General features: G+C 55.9%; 7 protein-coding genes across 7 annotated transcripts; 5 read left to right on the forward strand and 2 right to left on the reverse strand.

The window, feature by feature from the left end:
• The first annotated feature begins 264 nt into the window (after window positions 1-264).
• On the forward strand, window positions 265-3088 carry DICSQDRAFT_108418 (uncharacterized protein). The gene is made up of 6 exons (XM_007367441.1): window positions 265-283; window positions 366-1387; window positions 1609-1649; window positions 1718-1809; window positions 1881-1955; window positions 2322-3088. The coding sequence occupies exons 2-6, from the start codon at window positions 1223-1225 to the stop codon at window positions 2861-2863; spliced, it is 915 nt and encodes a 304-aa protein (XP_007367503.1). The 5' UTR covers window positions 265-283; window positions 366-1222; the 3' UTR covers window positions 2864-3088.
• A 1216-nt stretch (window positions 3089-4304) lies between these two features.
• On the reverse strand, window positions 4305-5713 carry DICSQDRAFT_156122 (NAD(P)-binding protein; the record flags this gene model as incomplete). Its single annotated transcript, XM_007367442.1, has 4 exons — window positions 4305-4700; window positions 4755-4870; window positions 4931-5454; window positions 5513-5713. The coding sequence occupies 4 exons, from the start codon at window positions 5711-5713 to the stop codon at window positions 4510-4512; spliced, it is 1032 nt and encodes a 343-aa protein (XP_007367504.1). The 3' UTR covers window positions 4305-4509.
• Window positions 5714-6755: 1042 nt separating this feature from the next.
• Window positions 6756-8504, forward strand: DICSQDRAFT_148314 (P-loop containing nucleoside triphosphate hydrolase protein; the record flags this gene model as incomplete). Its single annotated transcript, XM_007367443.1, has 3 exons — window positions 6756-6836; window positions 7409-7901; window positions 7951-8504. 3 exons carry the CDS (start codon window positions 6756-6758, stop codon window positions 8502-8504), a joined length of 1128 nt encoding a protein of 375 aa, XP_007367505.1.
• A 32-nt stretch (window positions 8505-8536) lies between these two features.
• Window positions 8537-8953, forward strand: DICSQDRAFT_64421 (ATP binding cassette subfamily e member 1; the record flags this gene model as incomplete). The annotated part of the gene is made up of 2 exons (XM_007367444.1): window positions 8537-8727; window positions 8785-8953. 2 exons carry the CDS (start codon window positions 8537-8539, stop codon window positions 8951-8953), a joined length of 360 nt encoding a protein of 119 aa, XP_007367506.1.
• Window positions 8954-9684: 731 nt separating this feature from the next.
• On the forward strand, window positions 9685-11064 carry DICSQDRAFT_138255 (NAD(P)-binding protein). Its single transcript, XM_007367445.1, has 4 exons — window positions 9685-9953; window positions 10008-10537; window positions 10618-10733; window positions 10798-11064. The coding sequence occupies exons 1-4, from the start codon at window positions 9750-9752 to the stop codon at window positions 10980-10982; spliced, it is 1035 nt and encodes a 344-aa protein (XP_007367507.1). The 5' UTR covers window positions 9685-9749; the 3' UTR covers window positions 10983-11064.
• A 423-nt stretch (window positions 11065-11487) lies between these two features.
• Window positions 11488-12877, forward strand: DICSQDRAFT_138257 (ubiquitin-conjugating enzyme). Its single transcript, XM_007367446.1, has 6 exons — window positions 11488-11532; window positions 11707-11765; window positions 11937-12032; window positions 12153-12336; window positions 12500-12626; window positions 12692-12877. Exons 2-6 carry the CDS (start codon window positions 11742-11744, stop codon window positions 12702-12704), a joined length of 444 nt encoding a protein of 147 aa, XP_007367508.1. The 5' UTR covers window positions 11488-11532; window positions 11707-11741; the 3' UTR covers window positions 12705-12877.
• Window positions 12878-13235: 358 nt separating this feature from the next.
• DICSQDRAFT_108434 (uncharacterized protein) lies at window positions 13236-15912 on the reverse strand (the record flags this gene model as incomplete). Its single annotated transcript, XM_007367447.1, has 9 exons — window positions 13236-13386; window positions 13467-13551; window positions 13640-14251; window positions 14315-14811; window positions 14878-15060; window positions 15118-15318; window positions 15380-15480; window positions 15534-15682; window positions 15733-15912. The coding sequence occupies 7 exons, from the start codon at window positions 15910-15912 to the stop codon at window positions 13964-13966; spliced, it is 1599 nt and encodes a 532-aa protein (XP_007367509.1). The 3' UTR covers window positions 13236-13386; window positions 13467-13551; window positions 13640-13963.
• Between the last annotated feature and the right edge of the window lie 721 nt (window positions 15913-16633).

Genomic DNA, 16633 nt, shown 5'->3' on the forward strand with positions numbered 1-16633 from the left:
TCCGAGAAATCTGGCCGGACCTAGAAGTACTGGCTTACGGCAACACGTCCTCATCGGACAACGGTGGACAGTCGCGCTGTGCAGCGTGCGTATTCCCAGAATGGCCCTATGCAAGCGCCGCCCATTCCAACCAGACTGCCTTTCCCTCAATCCGTCTCATCTGTCGTCGCCGACACTGCGGCTGACATGCGTCTCTTGTCTCCGTCATCCCCAGAGCTTGGCGAATTGCAGCAGTTTTGCTTCCGCGCTCCGGAAATCGGCCATGGACTTCCCAGAGCGACTGGTGAGTGTTCTGATGATTCACATCACATCCGAGACTCGCACGGCGAGTCCACAGTCGTCTACATACTTACATCAAACTGCAGTCGTTCGCGTACGCCGAGCATATTTGCGCGTATTTGCTCCGCCGTCGGGCACCGGCAAGGGAGACCCCGGAGGTGCATGATGCCTACGCACAGAGTCAAGTACGGCTATCAACCACCTCTTGGCCAGTCTCTACTACACACACGCTACCCTTACGGCACCCACACGAGGGCTTTCACCTGGTAAGTGGGACCCCGCCGTGTTGGTAAGCTGGCCGTGGCAGGTCCTAAGAGACAGACAGACGCTCGTTCACGGCGTTGCAAATACGGGAAAGTCTCGCCGCACGCGACGGTCGACTATACGTTGATATGTATACGACCCTAACCTTAGTGGCCGGCCGCGTAGCCGCAGAGAACACTGACGCTTGCTGACGACGTGGGTTCTAGTTGACATATCCGAGTACATGCACATACGTACGGCAACGACCTCGAATAGGAACAATCCTTTTGCCAGCAGAGGACATCAAGTTGACCTCAAGACGTCGGAGCAGTGTACCGCGCTCGTCCGCTTCCTATCTCTGCGCGTACCCGCGACCCTGAGGCACCACCCACTTGCTCGACTAGCGGATCCCCTTGTCCGATCCACGATTCTCCCATCGGAAACGGGTTACATCGGCATCAGAATGCGTCCTGTCATCAACTCCTTACTCCGTCCTCTGTATCCAAGAAAAGCCACTCGAATGTCCTAAGCGGTCCTCCCGAACTCCGTGCCCCGTCCGTCGCAGCGCACAAGAGCCTCTCTCACATGCCCCAGCTGTCGTCGTCGAGCGCAACCGCATCTCATTGAGCCATCGCTGACGCTCGGGTCGGCATCTGTATTTACGTCGAACACAACTCCTCGTTACATCTCATCATCGGAGATGTCCTACGTTCCGCCGAAATCATGGGAGAGCAATCCGCTCAACACGTCCAAGTACCTTCACCTCGACGAGGACGAGCGGGCTTTCTTCAAAGCGACAACTAAGATTGAGGACGACGCCGAACTTGATCAGCATATCTTAACCGTCCAGGCGCAGGCATACAAGGTACGTCCTGCTTCAAAGTTGTAATACAATACAGGTGATGCTGCCCGTCATCGCTATCATGCGCCCTGCCTTCATTTCTCTGAGAGGTCTTGCGAACCTCTCGGACGTCGTCCGCTCCTCTCACCCTAATTACTGTATCAGACCTTCCGACAGCCTGGTTTCTCCTATTTACTGACATTGGGTGATTACGAATAGTTGCTGACCGTTTTCTTTGACAACAGATATTTCCGTATCCGTGCATTCGCATTTTCGGGTTCACCCGGTGCGTCGTATTTGCAATGGCCGAGGAGAGCGTTCGTCCGCTGACGGACGCTTCTATACTGGCCCTAGCATAAGAATATCTCGTCTCCCCGCCTACGAGAAGTTTCTTGAGCTCGGGCGCAACCGCGCGAACCCCATCTTCATCGATCTCGGGTGTGCATGTACGTGATATTGCTCCAACCCCCGCTGCCGCAAGCCGATATTTTGCGACTGACGCTCGTCTCCATTCTAGTTGGAAGCGACGTCAGGAAAGCCGTTCTCGATGGCTACCCCATTGAGTTCTGTTTGGCGACAGATCTTCGTGGCGGTGAGTATTCTTGCCCTCAGGGTCTCACCATGCCATCAGCGCCTATTTCCGTCGATGTTCTATAGTCTATGGGCTGCAGGGAACTACGGTCGGACCTGCCACCACCGTCCAACCTGCCACCTGCCTTATTAGGCCTCGAGACGCTCTTGCGCACCACCGTCTCTGGGACATGGCAAGCGTCATGACGGGCGCCTGAAGGCCTAATAAGGCAGGTGGCAGGTTCGTAGTTCCCTGTACACCACTTCCCATCATTCGCAACACTCGCGCCTCGTTTTCTCTTCGCGCGCGGCCGTTTCCTAGCGCATTCAAACCAGTCTCACATTTCCGTAACATCGACAAACTGACCGATATCATGTTTCCGGATAGGTCTATACAGAGAGGGCTACGCGTTGTTCAGAGACACTCCGGAGACATTCCCGGTGCCGTTCATCGAGGGCGATGTTTTCGACCCCGATTTCCTTGCCATTGCTGAGCCACCTTCCAAGGATGTTACTCTTATCTGTCCCCCACCGTCGCTCAAGGACCTAGTCTCGCTGAACCCTCTCCGCGGACACGTCTCGGCAGTCTACATGGGAAAATTCCTGCACATATTTGACGAGGCCGGCCAGGCGCACATCGCGAAGGCTCTCGCAGGCCTGCTCTCTCCCGAGCCGGGGTCTATCCTCTTCGGCGTACAAGGTGCGCTCGAGGACAAAGGACCTTTCACGCCCACGAGCTCCGACTGGACGATGTTCTGCCACTCACCGGAGAGCTTGGGCAAGCTATTCGAGGACGCGTTCGGCGGCCCGGGCACGATCAAGTTCGAAAGCCGGATGGTCGAAGAGCCTGGAGGACCGACCTACTTTGACACCTGGCCGGGTAACCAGAAGCCGTTTACTTGCCAAGAGTGGTCCGTTACCCGTCTATAGGAGGGGTTAGGTGCGTCGGTGTAGCCGTGTCATACTCGGAGTAGAGCGAGCTCGCCCAAATCATATCTTTGTCATATTCGGCTCGTATCCCACTCGCAGTCTCTTCGGTCATCCAGGCGCGCATCCAAGCCCCATCTTCTCATTATCTGCGTGCTCGTCGTAGGGTCCTCGTTGTAATAGCGGTATTGCGGTGTGCAGGTGTAACGAATTGGAACATGCCATCCCATCGACACGCGATCCTAGTGCATCCGAAGAGAAGAATATTGTCGCGGAATTGCCCCGACTGAGTTGGTGGACCCGACGGGTCTCTGATCAATATTGCATGACCAAGCCCAGAGGGACCTGATCCGCATTGACTCGGGCGGTAAAAGCGGGAGGGTGTTCGGTCCAGAAACCACAAAGCGCTACATCTCGCCTTCGAATTCACTGACAGGGGTCCTGCGCATGGTTGCCTGAGCGGTAGGTCCAAGAAGCTACGAGCCGCTATTCTCACACACAATTTGCTTCTGTTACGGCATCGAATCCTTTCCGTGTTGGTCCCTTCCCGCCTTTGCTGATGATGATGCTTTGGGAACCCGAAGCGTCGCCTCAGCCACTTTGGCCAACTTGAAGCAAGGTTCACCTCCGGTTTACACGGGTCGTGCTCTGAGACCGAGAAGTGCCGGAGGATATGCTGGGACAGTCTTAGAGTCGTTCGACGGTTTTTCTTCAGAACACTCGATTGGCTTGACATAAGACAGGTAGATGGAGAGCAACCGAGTCCTGCACCATTACCACTTCCCCCGTAAGCACAGTCGTAGGACCGGGATCTCGGCCCGGGATCACCGGCACCGTCGTTCCTCCCAGATCACATAGTACATACACACCCACTCGAAACCGCTCTCATACGGCGTGTTATATGTCCCAACCAGTCGTCACTTGTTGGGACTGGACAGTTTAGAACGCCATCGAGATCTCGTATCTATCGGGCAGGTTGTGATTTTGAATGTGCTGTGCTATTAGTGCCACCGAGTGCCACCCGGATCACCCACCTCGAGATTTAGCAAGCACGATCGGAATCAAAGCGATTGCTGGGCCCTACTAGTGGGGCCACCGTTGATGCTTGTGTCCTCGAAAGCTGAAAATAGGATAGGTTGTGCCGTTTGATCCGCCGTTTTTGTATAGCGGTGGTCCGTGGATGTCTGAGAAATTAGCTCCGCTCACGAGGAGAGGCTGCTATAGCCTCTGGCACATCGCGATTACTCCTGGCAGGGGACGTCGGTCGATAGGCTGAATCAGCACCACGGATTGGTGCTGAAACAAGGAGAATGATCGCCCGCAGCGTTTTCAGCCTTGATCGTCAGCCTTCGCTCGATTGATGTAGGACGGGACCTATGAAACAAGGACTGTTCCGAAGGATCGGTCAATTTAATCTTCATAACAAAGCTAGTGTAATAGGTCTGTTATCTCGTGCCCCCTTTCGTTTTCACTGATGCAACTTATAGAGGTAGGAGCACTGAACGCGTCGAGACCGTGTACATACCTTCTACCAACACGGTTCGGTATCACAATACGAGAGCCTGTCGACAAACACTCCGTGGAGGACAGGCGAAGTGAGGGTGCTCACACCGCTAGCTAACGAGCGCAAATTTCATCGCACCCATTACTCAACACCATCCTTTCTCCTTAAAGTCTTGAATCATGAACGCCGCAGTGCCCTCCATGTCTTCATGATACGTGATACCTAGTACTTCCCGCGACTTCTTGTTGTCGAAACGAACATCGTGGACGATCTGCGAGAAGTCCTGGATATCTTCTTCCGGCTTCGACTTGCCTAGGACACGGCGAGCGACGTACACTGTAACTCGGAGCATTAGAAAGCACGTGGGATCAGAGAGTATATCATACTGACCCCACTGCCCCCAGTCGAACGGAGCGGTGCAGACAACAAATCGCTCCCCGCCAGCTTCGGGTTTGGTGATTGCGAGCCGCGTTGCCGCAGCAAAGTCACGGACATCTACCCAGTTCCTGCACATAGACTTCAACATTCTGCTCGTGCTTCCTATTGCACTTAGAAAGCCAGCGTACGCTTTGCTCCAGGCAGGGATCTCGCCCTCCTCCTTGACGGCAATCTCGTACCACGTCTTCACTGACGAGTGCAGATCGTTGGGCGACTGCACGCCAAGTACAGGTCCAAAGACCCAAGGCGGGCATAGGGTGACCAAGTCCCATCCGATCGTTCCCTTGTCCCTCCCTTCACGGAACAAGTCCCAAGCCGCGCGCTCCGCCAGCGCCTTGCTGGCACGGTACTTTGCCGACTGAGCAGCGGCCGCGCCCTTGTCCCGGACCTCTGCGACGTCGTGTTCGTTCCAGTTCGCTTCGGTGAACGTGACAGGGGTCGGTGCGCTAATGTCGACGATGGCGGCGAGGGAGGAGATGACGACGATGCGTTTGACGGTCGAGTCGGGCTGGCTCGCGCTGCGCAAGATGCTCGTTGTACCCTGGAGGGCGGGGCGGATGAGCTCCTCGGGGTCGTTGGCCAAGACGTGGACCGGAGAGGCAGCATGAACGATGGCGTCGATGCCTTCGACCGCCTTGTCAAATGCGCTGCTCTGACATAGTGTAATGTAGTCGGTAGCATGATCAGGTTCAGGGCAGGGAAGAGCTTACCTCGGCGATGTCTTCGACAACGAAGATCTCAAGACGGTCTCCGTGGGCTGAGAGTGCCTTTCGAAGCCCCTCTGCTTTCTCGAGGGAGCGAACCGTGCCCCTGACAATGAAGCCCTGTTCCAGCAGATCCTTGATGATCCAGCCGGCGATGAAGCCGTTCGCGCCGGTGACGAGCACTTTCCCCGTGGTGCTAGCAGGCATAGCGGGATCTTGCAAGATACAATTGCAGTAGAATTGGTGGATGATCCCTGGCGCTTATGTACCGGAAGACGCTGCTCAACAGGCGACAGCGGATTCACAACGGCCTGCAAGCCCCGCCCCGATCGGGATACGTCGAATCCCCTCAGATAAGCGGAGGGGACACAGATTGGCTAGTGAAGGCTGCGCCACAATCTGCGGTGATAAAAAGAGTGAAATGCCTGAAATCGCACAGGAGACAAAAGATCTGTAGCGAGCACCCTCCGCTTCAGTTATTTGGTTTCATATTTTCGAATTTGGGGGAGGGTATCGAGCCAATACAGAAATATGCCACAGGCCTCCATCCGAATCGTCGTTGGCACTGAGCGAGTCTTGGCGGAGGGCACGTGCTTGATAACGCTGCGACATAGGGATAGATGGCGAAATTGTGCACCGGAGCTAATCCCACCAGACCATAGGTAATAGAGAGTGCGTCCTTCGTTGACCTTGTGATTCCCTGGCTACAGACAAGACGGGAATGTTATAGCGGGCAACTGGACGCGTATGCTGATGTTGTCGAGTACGGCGTGCCTCCAGTTTTAAGCTCTCGTCCGATCTTGGGTGTTCTGACCCTGAGATGATACTGAAAATGCGTGCTGTTCACCAGCGACCCGGACCGAAGTCAAGCACATAGGACAAGGGGAAAATTGGAGCCGCGCGGGAGGTCTTGAGATGTCAGAAGCACTTACAGGCTCGGATGGGGAAGGCAGATTCATTGAGGATCATAGACACAATACGCAGTGAACTTCATCAAGCAGGATGGCTAGCATCCTATCGTATCCGCGCCTCAGAAAGGCCTTGAAAGTTGAAACAGGGATGATATCGTCGGTGTCGTGGGCGTTGAGCACAGTACTTGCCAAGTAGCTGTAGCCAATCCAGGGCTTGCTATTCCATCTGGTCACATGACTTCAAATTTGGCGGCTCCGAGAGACTCGGCGAGCAGGCACTCGACTATAGCAGCCTTCGGACGGCGCACACTTCCTCTACGCCTCCCCACATCGTCGCCATGTCCGACAAGATCACCCGTATAGCTATTGTAGACTCCAACAGGTGCAAACCGAAACGGTGTGCGCAGGAATGCAAAAAGGTACGTCGCCGCAGATCGCCCCGAGCGTGTTGTGCACTTCCTGATGTGCGTTGCAGTCATGTCCCGTCGTGAAAATGGGTACGATAAACGTCAAGGAGACGGGGGATTCTCTGATAGAGTGTTCTAGGAAAGTTATGTATTGAGGTCAAGCCGACGGACAAGATCGCATACATCTCCGAGTTCTTATGCATTGGTTGTGGTATATGCGTAAAGAAGTGCGTCCGCTACCATATCCCTTTCGCGCTATCGTACCCACACCCAAGCAAGATGCCCATTTGAAGCGATCGCTATCATCAACCTTCCTACCAACCTCACCTCTGAGGTAACGCATCGATACACCGCAAACGCCTTCAAGCTCCACCGACTACCAACACCACGACCCGGCCAAGTCCTCGGACTTGTCGGCACCAACGGTATCGGCAAGAGCACCGCCCTCAAAATCCTCGCAGGAAAACTCAAGCCCAATCTCGGCCGTTACGATGTTCGTCCCATCACTCCAGGCCTGTCGAACTCATGCAGACGAATTGTCATCCACCATACAGGATCCACCAGATTGGCAGGAGATCCTCAAGTATTTCCGCGGTTCTGAGCTGCAAAACTACTTCACGAAGGTTCTTGAGGATAACCTCAAGGCTCTCATCAAGCCCCAATATGTAGATCACATCCCTCGCGCCATCAAGGGCGTCATGACCGTCTCGCAGATGCTCGACGGCAAGCTCGAGCTCGACAACAAGCAGAAGATATGCGACGACCTGGAGCTCAACCATGTCCTCACCCGCGAAATCAACCAGCTGTCCGGTGGAGAGCTTCAGCGGTTCGCGATCGCGATGTCGTGCATCCAACGCGCAGACGTCTACATGTTCGACGAGCCCTCAAGTTACTTGGATATCAGGCAGCGTCTCAAGGCGGCTGAGGTCATCCGCGAACTGCTCACGTCCAATAACTACGTCATAGCCGTCGAGCACGATTTATCAGTACTGGACTACCTTTCCGACTTCGTCTGCTGTCTGTACGGCAAGCCGTCAATGTACGGTGTCGTGACGATGCCGTACTCGGTCCGTGAAGGTCGGCTTGTCTCTCTCCGTCCATGGATGCACATGCTCAATGCACGTAGGTATCAACATCTTCCTGGACGGCTTCATCCCCACGGAGAATCTGCGTTTCCGCGAGGAATCTCTCTCCTTCAAGATGGTCGAGACTGCCGAAGAGCTCATCGTCGACGTCACCCGCCACTACTCCTACCCTGCCATGACCAAGACGCTTGGCGGGTTCAAGCTGACCGTCGAGGGCGGCACCTTTACCGACTCCGAGATCATTGTCATGCTCGGGGAGAATGGTACTGGGAAGACGACCTTCGTCAAGCTCCTCGCTGGGGACGCGCCCGACGACCCTAACACAGAGCGGCCAACACTCGCAGTGTCGCTGAAGCCGCAGGCGATCTCGCCCACGTTCGCGGGCACGGTCCGGATGCTGCTGCTGAAGCGTATCAAGTCGATGTTCATGCACCCGCAGTTCAACACGGACGTCATCAAGCCGATGAACCTCGAGCCCATCCTCGACCAGGAAGTCAAGACGCTTTCGGGAGGAGAGCTCCAGCGTGTTGCTATCGTCCTCGCGCTCGGAAAGCCTGGCGTCTCCGTGTACCTGATCGACGAGCCGAGCTCGTAAGTGGTGGGATTTCGAATCTCGCGCGGCCGCTAATGGCTAACTTTCCTTGCAGTTTCTTGGACTCCGAGCAGCGTATCATTGCCAGCAAGGTTATCAAGCGCTTCATTCTCCACGCGAAGAAGACCGCATTCATCATCGAGCACGACTTCATCATGGCTACTTATCTCGCGGACCGTGTCATCGTGTTCGGGGGCCAGCCTGCTGTCGCTGCCACCGCTACTCCGTAGGCGCACACATCTGTTCGACAATGGTCAATTCACTGATGAGCCTGCCCTGACAGCCCGCAATCCCTGCTTACGGGTATGAACAAGTTCCTCGCATCGCTCGAGATCACGTTCCGTCGCGACCCGACGAACTATCGCCCGCGTGTGAACAAGAAGCACAGTGTGAAGGACCGCGAGCAGAAGAGTACGTCCTCTTCTCGGCCGTCAGAAGCTACAGTGATCTGATTTACTGGTACACAACAGCGTCCGGCAACTACTTCTTCCTCGAGGAGTGAGGCGCGCGAGGACCGCGTGTGTGCGAGGTGATGTGCCAGTAGAGCGCAATTGACCGGCGACTGCGGCAATAGTCTAAGTTTGTACTACGCGAAGCGACAGACGATGTACGACAGGATGTAAAGTAGCCCGCTGTAGCCTAGGCCTATACAGTACAGACTCCCCATCGAGGTGCTGCGGTGTGCTCTCACTTCTGCCTGGTTCTGGCTCGACATGATGAACAGCATTGCGATGGCGACAACATGTTTCGGTCTCGAGGTGGGTTCACCATCATCCGTACTCTGGGTTTCCGTGCTTACGCACATGTATGTCAATACTGTCCAGATCCCAGCACTCGAGACGTCGAGCTTTCCACCTTTTCGCACCTCTTCGCACAGTTACGCACCACCCCACTCTAGTTACAGAACTACTCTGGAATCTCACGCCCAACAGGCCAGTGGGCCATTCCGCTTGCCGTCAGTCGCACCTGACCCACACGACCTCCGGCAGGACTTACGCATATGGCTGTGCACTCAGCTGCCCACTAAGCACTTCAACTGCTTCCATCACCTGCTTTCTCAACAATGGCTTTCAAGAGTGCGCGAGCCCTCTTTGCTGAGTGATTCGATGGTAAACAGGCGTTTCCGACCGGATACGAACCGCGCCGTTCGCCATTAGCACTTTAGCAGCTTTCACGCGTATACATTACGGCAACGGGCTACGGTGAACTGCTTCTTACAGCTTCCCCGCCACCACGAGTCTTCCAAACATGCCAGCTATTATTACAGGAAAGATCCTCGTCACCGGCGCAAACGGTTTCATTGCCCGGTGGATCATCAAGGACCTGCTCGAGCACGGTTTCTCTGTCCGCGCTACGGTGCGCTCTTTGGAGAAGGCCGATGCGCTCAAGCCTGTCCTCGCGGCAACGTACGGCGACCATCTCGACTTTGTGACCATCGACGACTTCACTGCGGTGCGTACACTCGGCCCCGGCTCGCGCTCTCCCTGACACATGTCTCGCCTGTAGAAAGACGCATTCGACGAAGCCCTGAAGGGCATCGACGGAGTCGTGCACACTGCCCACCCCGTCGACGCTACCACCGACGACCCCGAGGAGTTCATTGGCCCCGCGGTCCAGAGCGTGACGGGGATTCTCTCCGCGGCCAGCGCCCCAGGCTCGACCATCAAGCGCGTCGTCTACGTCTCCTCCGTCTCCGCCGTCATCGATTCCCAGCGCATCCACGGGCTCCCAGACGTCTTGACGGACAAGGACTGGAACGAGACGGACGTCGCGGCGGTCAAGGAGAAGGGCACGACGTCGAGCGGGTTCGAGAAATACCAGGCGAGCAAGACGCTCGCGGAGCGCAAGGCGTGGGAGGGGTATAACGAGGAGAAGGCGAAGGGCACCAACGGGTGGGATTTGGTGACGCTGTGCCCGCCCTGGGTGTTTGGGCCCTATCTGGGGGAGGCGACGCCCGAGGCGCTGAACTATTCGATGGGGTCGTGGTACAGGACGGTCGTGCAGGAGGCGTTGCCGCTCCCTGCGCCGCTCAACGTGTGAGTTGATCTTTCCACTTGAGACGCCGATTCCAATTGTGTGTTTGTGTGTACGCGTGCTGATGGTGGATGGGTTACAGCAACTGGATAGACGTGCGCGATTTCGCTGCGGCGTCCCGCCTGGCGCTCACCAAGCCCGAAGCGGGTGGCGAGCGGTTCCTCGTTGCTGCTGGTGCCTCTGTATGGGGTCGATGGGGTGAGCCGATATGCATATCCGAAATGCAGATCAAAGTCGTTGAGTTCTGAATGCCGCCCCGCAGTGAATACGGCCCGGCGCGCCCTAGGCAAAGCCGGCGAGCCGAGGCCAGAGAGCCCCGAAGATGGCCAGAAGCTGGTCGGCTTGGACAGACAGAAGTCTCTGGACCTGCTCGGTCTCAAGTACCGCACACTCGAGGAGACCATCGCGTTCATCCTCGATGACTTCAAGAAAAGGGGCTGGGCTTGAGGGAGCTGGAAAGCGCCGTGACGATTCCACTGACTTGAATGACTTCGTGGAACGAGACCCATCTGGACGGTATAATGTAGAATGTGGAGTTGTACTTGGGGCGATATGAGATTGTGTCCTTAGCCTTTGGCAGCGCATATCGTATGGCATTCTCAGTACAGGCCTGCTGACTACATCTGCAAGTTGGCTGAGCGCAACCCCGCCGGGCGATGAGTCAGCTTCGAGGGCAATGCGCGTAACGCCCAACTTGTGCGGGCGCCGACACCATGACCGCTGTGTTCGATTTGAACAGGCAGTGTCGCTGAGATGTCGCTTTTTCTGCGTATGACTGACTGAATAAGACGGCGTAGAGAAAGTCGGGAGGCAGCTCGAGAATTGCCATATGTGCACATGGGACGGGCGGAGATGCCGGCGCGGCCGGGCGGTGGTTGCCTGGGACGTTCTAGTAAGCGAGCCAAACACGGTGACAAGGGCCAAACAGCAGCGCTAGCGCTTCTCCATCCTTGTCTTCTTCCACCATCTCCTCTCATCGTACTCTTCCTCGCTCATCGTAAGTCATTACAGTCTCTTTGGCTCCTTCAGCTGTGCTGACTGTGTGCATGATGATCCCGCACATCTCCTCGTCGTTGTGTGCGTCGTCGTTGTCGGTCCTGCGGCCCTGCAATCGCACTCATCTATCCTGCGATCCTGCCCGATCGCGTGCACTGGCTCCTCTCACCCGCAGTCACGACTTCCTCTCTACTCTCCTAGGGCTTCACTATGGCTCTCAAGCGCATTAACAAGGTATAGTCCTTATCCCCTCGCAGTACAGCCCACCCGACCTGTGGTGGCGCTCATCTGAACGCATGTGGCGGGCGGGCTGTGCTACGGCAGGTCTCCCAGTGTAGACGCGCTTCTGACGTCTCTGCTCCGTATGCTTCCGTGCGCCGTTCTACGTCCTGCGGCAACATGCAGGAATTGATCGATCTCGGCCGCGACCCCCCTTCCTCGTGCAGCGCGGGCCCGACGGGTGATAACATGTTCCAGTGGCAAGCAACGATCATGGGACCGGTACGTTATCTATCTGCACTTTCTTTCCCGGCACGCATACACAATGCGTGCGGACATGGGAACCATTGAATACCAATAACTGACGGCGCTCGTGTGACCTCGTTTCATTCGTATGTATAGGGCGATTCACCGTACGCCGGTGGCGTCTTCTTCCTCTCCATCACCTTCCCTACCGATTACCCCTTCAAGCCCCCCAAGGTCAGCTTCACGACCAAGATCTACCACCCGAACATCAACGCGAACGGTTCGATCTGTCTCGATATCTTGAGGGATCAGTGGAGTCCAGCATTGACGATCTCGAAAGGTGCGTGCCCGTTCCATATTCAGCTCTATTGTTCGTCTGTCCGCATCTGGAGCGCTGAGCGGCGATGTCGCATCGATTGTGATCGCGAAGAGGCGTGGTGCTCCAGCGTGTATCTGGATTTGGACCTTTGGACGTGTTCGGCTGATCACATCGCTGCTTACAGTACTCCTTTCGATCTGCTCAATGCTGACCGACCCGAACCCCGACGATCCGCTTGTCCCCGACATTGCGCATCTGTACAAGACGGACCGGCAGCGGTACGAGGCGACGGCCCGGGAGTGGACACGGAAGTACGTCTCTCGGAGCATCCTCTTCCTTCTTTCGCTCGTGCTCACAAGACATTTACAATGCACAGGTACGCCATGTAGCAGTTGTTCAGACGATCACGATACATGACGAATGAGCGGCTGGTGTACGATGTGTTGTCCTCTTGCGCTGTCCTGATGTTGTTCCCCCCCCCTCCAATCGCATGTGTGTACAATCATTACATTGATGGCAATCCTTTTACGCGAATGTGATGAGATCATGTCCTCTGGAACCCTCACCTTGCATGCTGGTCGCTTGTCTGTCCGATCGACGTTCAGAAGGAAGTACATGCGAATGTGCGTGGTTTCTATGTGGTATGTGGTGTTGTGGTGTGGTGACAATAGGCCCTCCCTGACTTGACATCGTGTTCATATGGTTGCTTCCATGCTAGAGGTCTTCTGTTCCGCCTTTGAAGCGTATCTCACGGCTCGGGTTCATGTTCACCGCGGGTCCATATCGAGCAAACCCAGAGATGGACAGGATGACTTCCACCCCATCACCCCAACGACGTCATGCTGCAAATGACGCTCCATATGTCATCGAACAAACAAAACGCATATAACGGCTCTGTGGCCCGCCCCTTGAGGCTACAGAACATCCGTCGTCGACGCCTGCTTGCCCACCATGAACACGAGTCCGAACTACCATGGAGGCGGCCCAGACTACAAGGGATACGGCGCGAACAGACCGCCCCCCGGTGGCGCGAGCGGGCCCCCGAAGGCCCCTAGGCCTACCAGCAAAGCGGTACGTATATACTCCGCTTTGAATTGTCAAGGTTGTGGATGCTGACGAAGGGCGGTGATATCGATTTGGGGGAACCATAGTTCGTGGTAGCAGGCGCTGTTGTAGCCGCGGGCACGCTTGCGTTCTACTCGATGACGTCGCGCCAGTCGCAGGGAAGGGACACGCGTGAGTACCGTTTCTCTCCCTATATGATGTTGGGCTTATGGTTGGAACACGGGCGTTGTCATACGACATGGGCGCGCGTACGGCACAGGCGACACGGGGTCACTAACGGAAGCTGCGAAGAAGACGGCTCAGAAGGTGAACGTGTCGCAGAAGGCGCTCTGAGCGCAGACGCTGCAAGGGACACGGACCCACCGCACGCGCACAAAGATGCAGAATGAGATGCGCAGGACGCGCATTGTACGATATGCAGGCTCGCTAGTGTTGATTGGATTGTGAATGTTTTGTACGTACCTTCTGGTATTGATAGGTCTCCTTCGATATTTAATTTACGCTGCGAACGGTGGCGAGAGGAAGCGTGTCCGAGCAATCATTGATCCTCCGAGGTCTGATATGAATGTAGCGTACTAGCCATCTAGTCGACCTTTGCACGCTCCCCAGGTCTCCTCTCCTGCTGCTGTTGCTGCTGCGCCTGCGCCGCTTTCCGTGCTCGCCGCCACGCCGCGATCTCACGGAGAACTGCGCCGACGAGCGGCGCGGCGACGGACGCGAAGAGTGGCGTGTATACGGCGTACTTGTGCTCCGTGGGGAAGTACAGCAGGGCGAGCATGCCAGGATTGAAGAACGCGCGGGAGGAGAGGGTGAGTGCGCGCGCGGAGGCTTTGAGCGCTGCGATCGGCGAGGAGCGGGATGTTTCGTGCACCTGTGTATATCCATACGAACGCGTCAGCAAATTCGAGTCGAAATGTCGTGCGGGTAGACACACGTCATCCAGGGCCGAGAGCGCATCCTGCACGTCTCCCTTGACGTCTGGGCCGACGGGCATGCCCTCGATCTGGTCGACGAGCCGGACGATGCTCTCGAGCGTCTCCGTGCTACCCCAGACGTTTTCGACAGCTCTACGCCGCAGGAGCGCGTCGAGCTCCCAATCCGTGAACGGTTCCGGCGGGGCGCCTTCTGCGGCTGACACGGATTGAACGCGTGGAGGCAGTCCGGGAACACCGAGGAGGGTGAGGAGCTGGTAGGCGAAGGTGTTGAAGATGAGGTCGAGGTCGGATAGGGCGAGGCGCGGGAGGGGGTTGAGCGTGGATGAGGGAGGATGAGAGGGATTGTGGAGGACGATGCCTCCCCATTGTGGAAGGAGAAAGGCGTTGGACGGGTTGACGGAGACACCGTCCTCTTCCAAAATGTGTAGAGGGCTATGCTTGGAGGAGGGGATGAAGAGGACGAAGTGGATGACGGGGTCGTTGGAGGCGCTTGATGCTGCTTGAATGTCAGCAACAGTTCGTAATGCGTGGTGTGCTGCCTGCGCTGTTGAAGAGAACTTACACAATGTCCATTCTGCGGAGTTCACAAAGACGGTCAAGTCTTCGTGGGTGAGACCGTGCACGTCGCCGCCGTCTTGCTGGATATACCGAGGCTCGAATGCGAGAGGAGCGTGGAATTGTACTTGGCTCTCGATTGTGAAGTTGTGCAAGACAGACAGCTTGTTGAGCAAGGGAGATACATGTCCTATGCTCGAGGAGGTTACACCATGTTCGAACGGAGCAGGAACATTGCATTTCTTACTCTGGATGGCCTTCTGAACGTCCCAGGCAAGAGCGCCATTTCCGCTAGCTGCGTCTTCGTTGAGAAGCGTGAAGGCGAGCCGATAACGTGGGGCATATTTCATGACACGCTGCGACTGTATCGCGGAGCCGGAGTACGTGCCGTAAGGAGCTAGGAGTTCGCTCAGCGTGCTCGCTAGCCTCGCTACAGAAGTGTCGTGCGCTAGGATATGATAGCGTGTCGGGTTACACGAACTCGATGGTACATGTTTTTGACGACTCACATAGTTGGTCGTCCTCTGGGTACATGTCGAAATATAGCCGCCTGCCTTCAGCGGATGGCTCATGGTTGCCTCGATTGAGGACGACGTTGTATGAGGCATTTCTAAGATCGTCTCATGACCCTCATAATTGAAGCAAGCAGCGTACTGGACTCACGACTTGTCTCCAGACGTCACCGTAATGTCAATGGCACTCCCCTGCTGCACGGCTTGGTCCATCCGGAGGCAAGACTGCACCTCTCTCGCGATGGCCGCTGCGTTTCCGCCATCTTTTGTTTCCAAATTGACTGTGATAGGAAACGATACCTCCAGAGCTGTCAGACCCGATCGCTGCGCCAAGCTTGGTTTTGCGGTACCTCTCGTTTCCGTTGGGCATAGACGCGAGAAGTGGGTAGAGACAGTCGGTCGATGCTAGTCGTCTTCCACCACAAAGGGATTGCAAACAGTACGACTAGCCAATATGACGCAATAATATACCGCCTAGTGCGAGGTCGTTCGAAAGATAGCTGAGTAGGATCAATGTGGAGAGTGGCCATAGAGTTTCTTGTAAGTTGTGGGTAGAGGGAACTGGGGAGCGTAGTATCCGCCACCTCATTGTGGCGGCGCTTTAAAGCTGTGATGGGAGCGATCGGAGCCTGCTATATCTGGGCGCCATCTCCCTCGGAGGGTAGGCGGGGTTCATCGGAGTTGGAAACTGGCGGAAAGATGTGGCGGATGTCTCGAGCAAGACTTGACAAACGACACCCATCAGGACTTGACAAACGACACCCATCTCTGGCTCGCAGTCATCTTTGTACAGTTCTCTAGAGCTCCGAAGATACCCATCTGGCGGCCGTAATCTTTCCAACTTTACTGCTCGACATAATCGACGAATAACTCTTCGGTGTTGCTGTTTTACGACTTCTCTCGTTTGTCACAAAATCCCCCCTACATGTCCCAACCAATATCCCCCATGGCCAATAAACAGAGTCAGCGACGCCTATCCGGTAACATGCTTCCCTTCAATGTCAGCTTCCCCCCTCCAACCCGTGTTTTTCCCACTCATCGTTCTCGGTATCCCATGCAGCGGCAGCAACTACCACCGTTCGGTGATTCTGGTCCTGCAGGCCCCTCTGCTCCGTTCGGGTATTACGACAGGTACGGTCCTCCAGAGGAGCCAATCGCTCCAGCCTTTCGCGAGGGATATGCCAACGAGTATAATCCCAACTTCTGGAAACCCGAACCCGACTTCTTCCCCAATTCAATCCAGAATGCGCC

The sequence above is a fragment of the Dichomitus squalens genome (genome assembly GCF_000275845.1).
Source record: "Dichomitus squalens LYAD-421 SS1 unplaced genomic scaffold DICSQscaffold_25, whole genome shotgun sequence".
Classification (NCBI taxonomy): domain Eukaryota; kingdom Fungi; phylum Basidiomycota; class Agaricomycetes; order Polyporales; family Polyporaceae; genus Dichomitus; species Dichomitus squalens.

Excerpts from the sequence above, each read along its gene's own strand:
- DICSQDRAFT_108418 (XM_007367441.1), top strand. The coding sequence starts at position 1,223 with ATGTCCTACGTTCCGCCGAAATCATGGGAGAGCAATCCGCTCAACACG. Across the intron at positions 1,388-1,608 it reads TCCAGGCGCAGGCATACAAG|ATATTTCCGTATCCGTGCAT; the intron begins GTACGTCCTGCT and ends CTTTGACAACAG. Across the intron at positions 1,810-1,880 it reads CATCGATCTCGGGTGTGCAT|TTGGAAGCGACGTCAGGAAA; the intron begins GTACGTGATATT and ends TCTCCATTCTAG.
- DICSQDRAFT_138255 (XM_007367445.1), top strand. The coding sequence starts at position 9,750 with ATGCCAGCTATTATTACAGGAAAGATCCTCGTCACCGGCGCAAACGGT. Across the intron at positions 9,954-10,007 it reads CCATCGACGACTTCACTGCG|AAAGACGCATTCGACGAAGC; the intron begins GTGCGTACACTC and ends TCTCGCCTGTAG. Across the intron at positions 10,734-10,797 it reads CTCTGTATGGGGTCGATGGG|TGAATACGGCCCGGCGCGCC; the intron begins GTGAGCCGATAT and ends GCCGCCCCGCAG.
- DICSQDRAFT_138257 (XM_007367446.1), top strand. The coding sequence starts at position 11,742 with ATGGCTCTCAAGCGCATTAACAAG. Across the intron at positions 11,766-11,936 it reads CTCTCAAGCGCATTAACAAG|GAATTGATCGATCTCGGCCG; the intron begins GTATAGTCCTTA and ends GGCAACATGCAG. Across the intron at positions 12,337-12,499 it reads AGCATTGACGATCTCGAAAG|TACTCCTTTCGATCTGCTCA; the intron begins GTGCGTGCCCGT and ends CGCTGCTTACAG.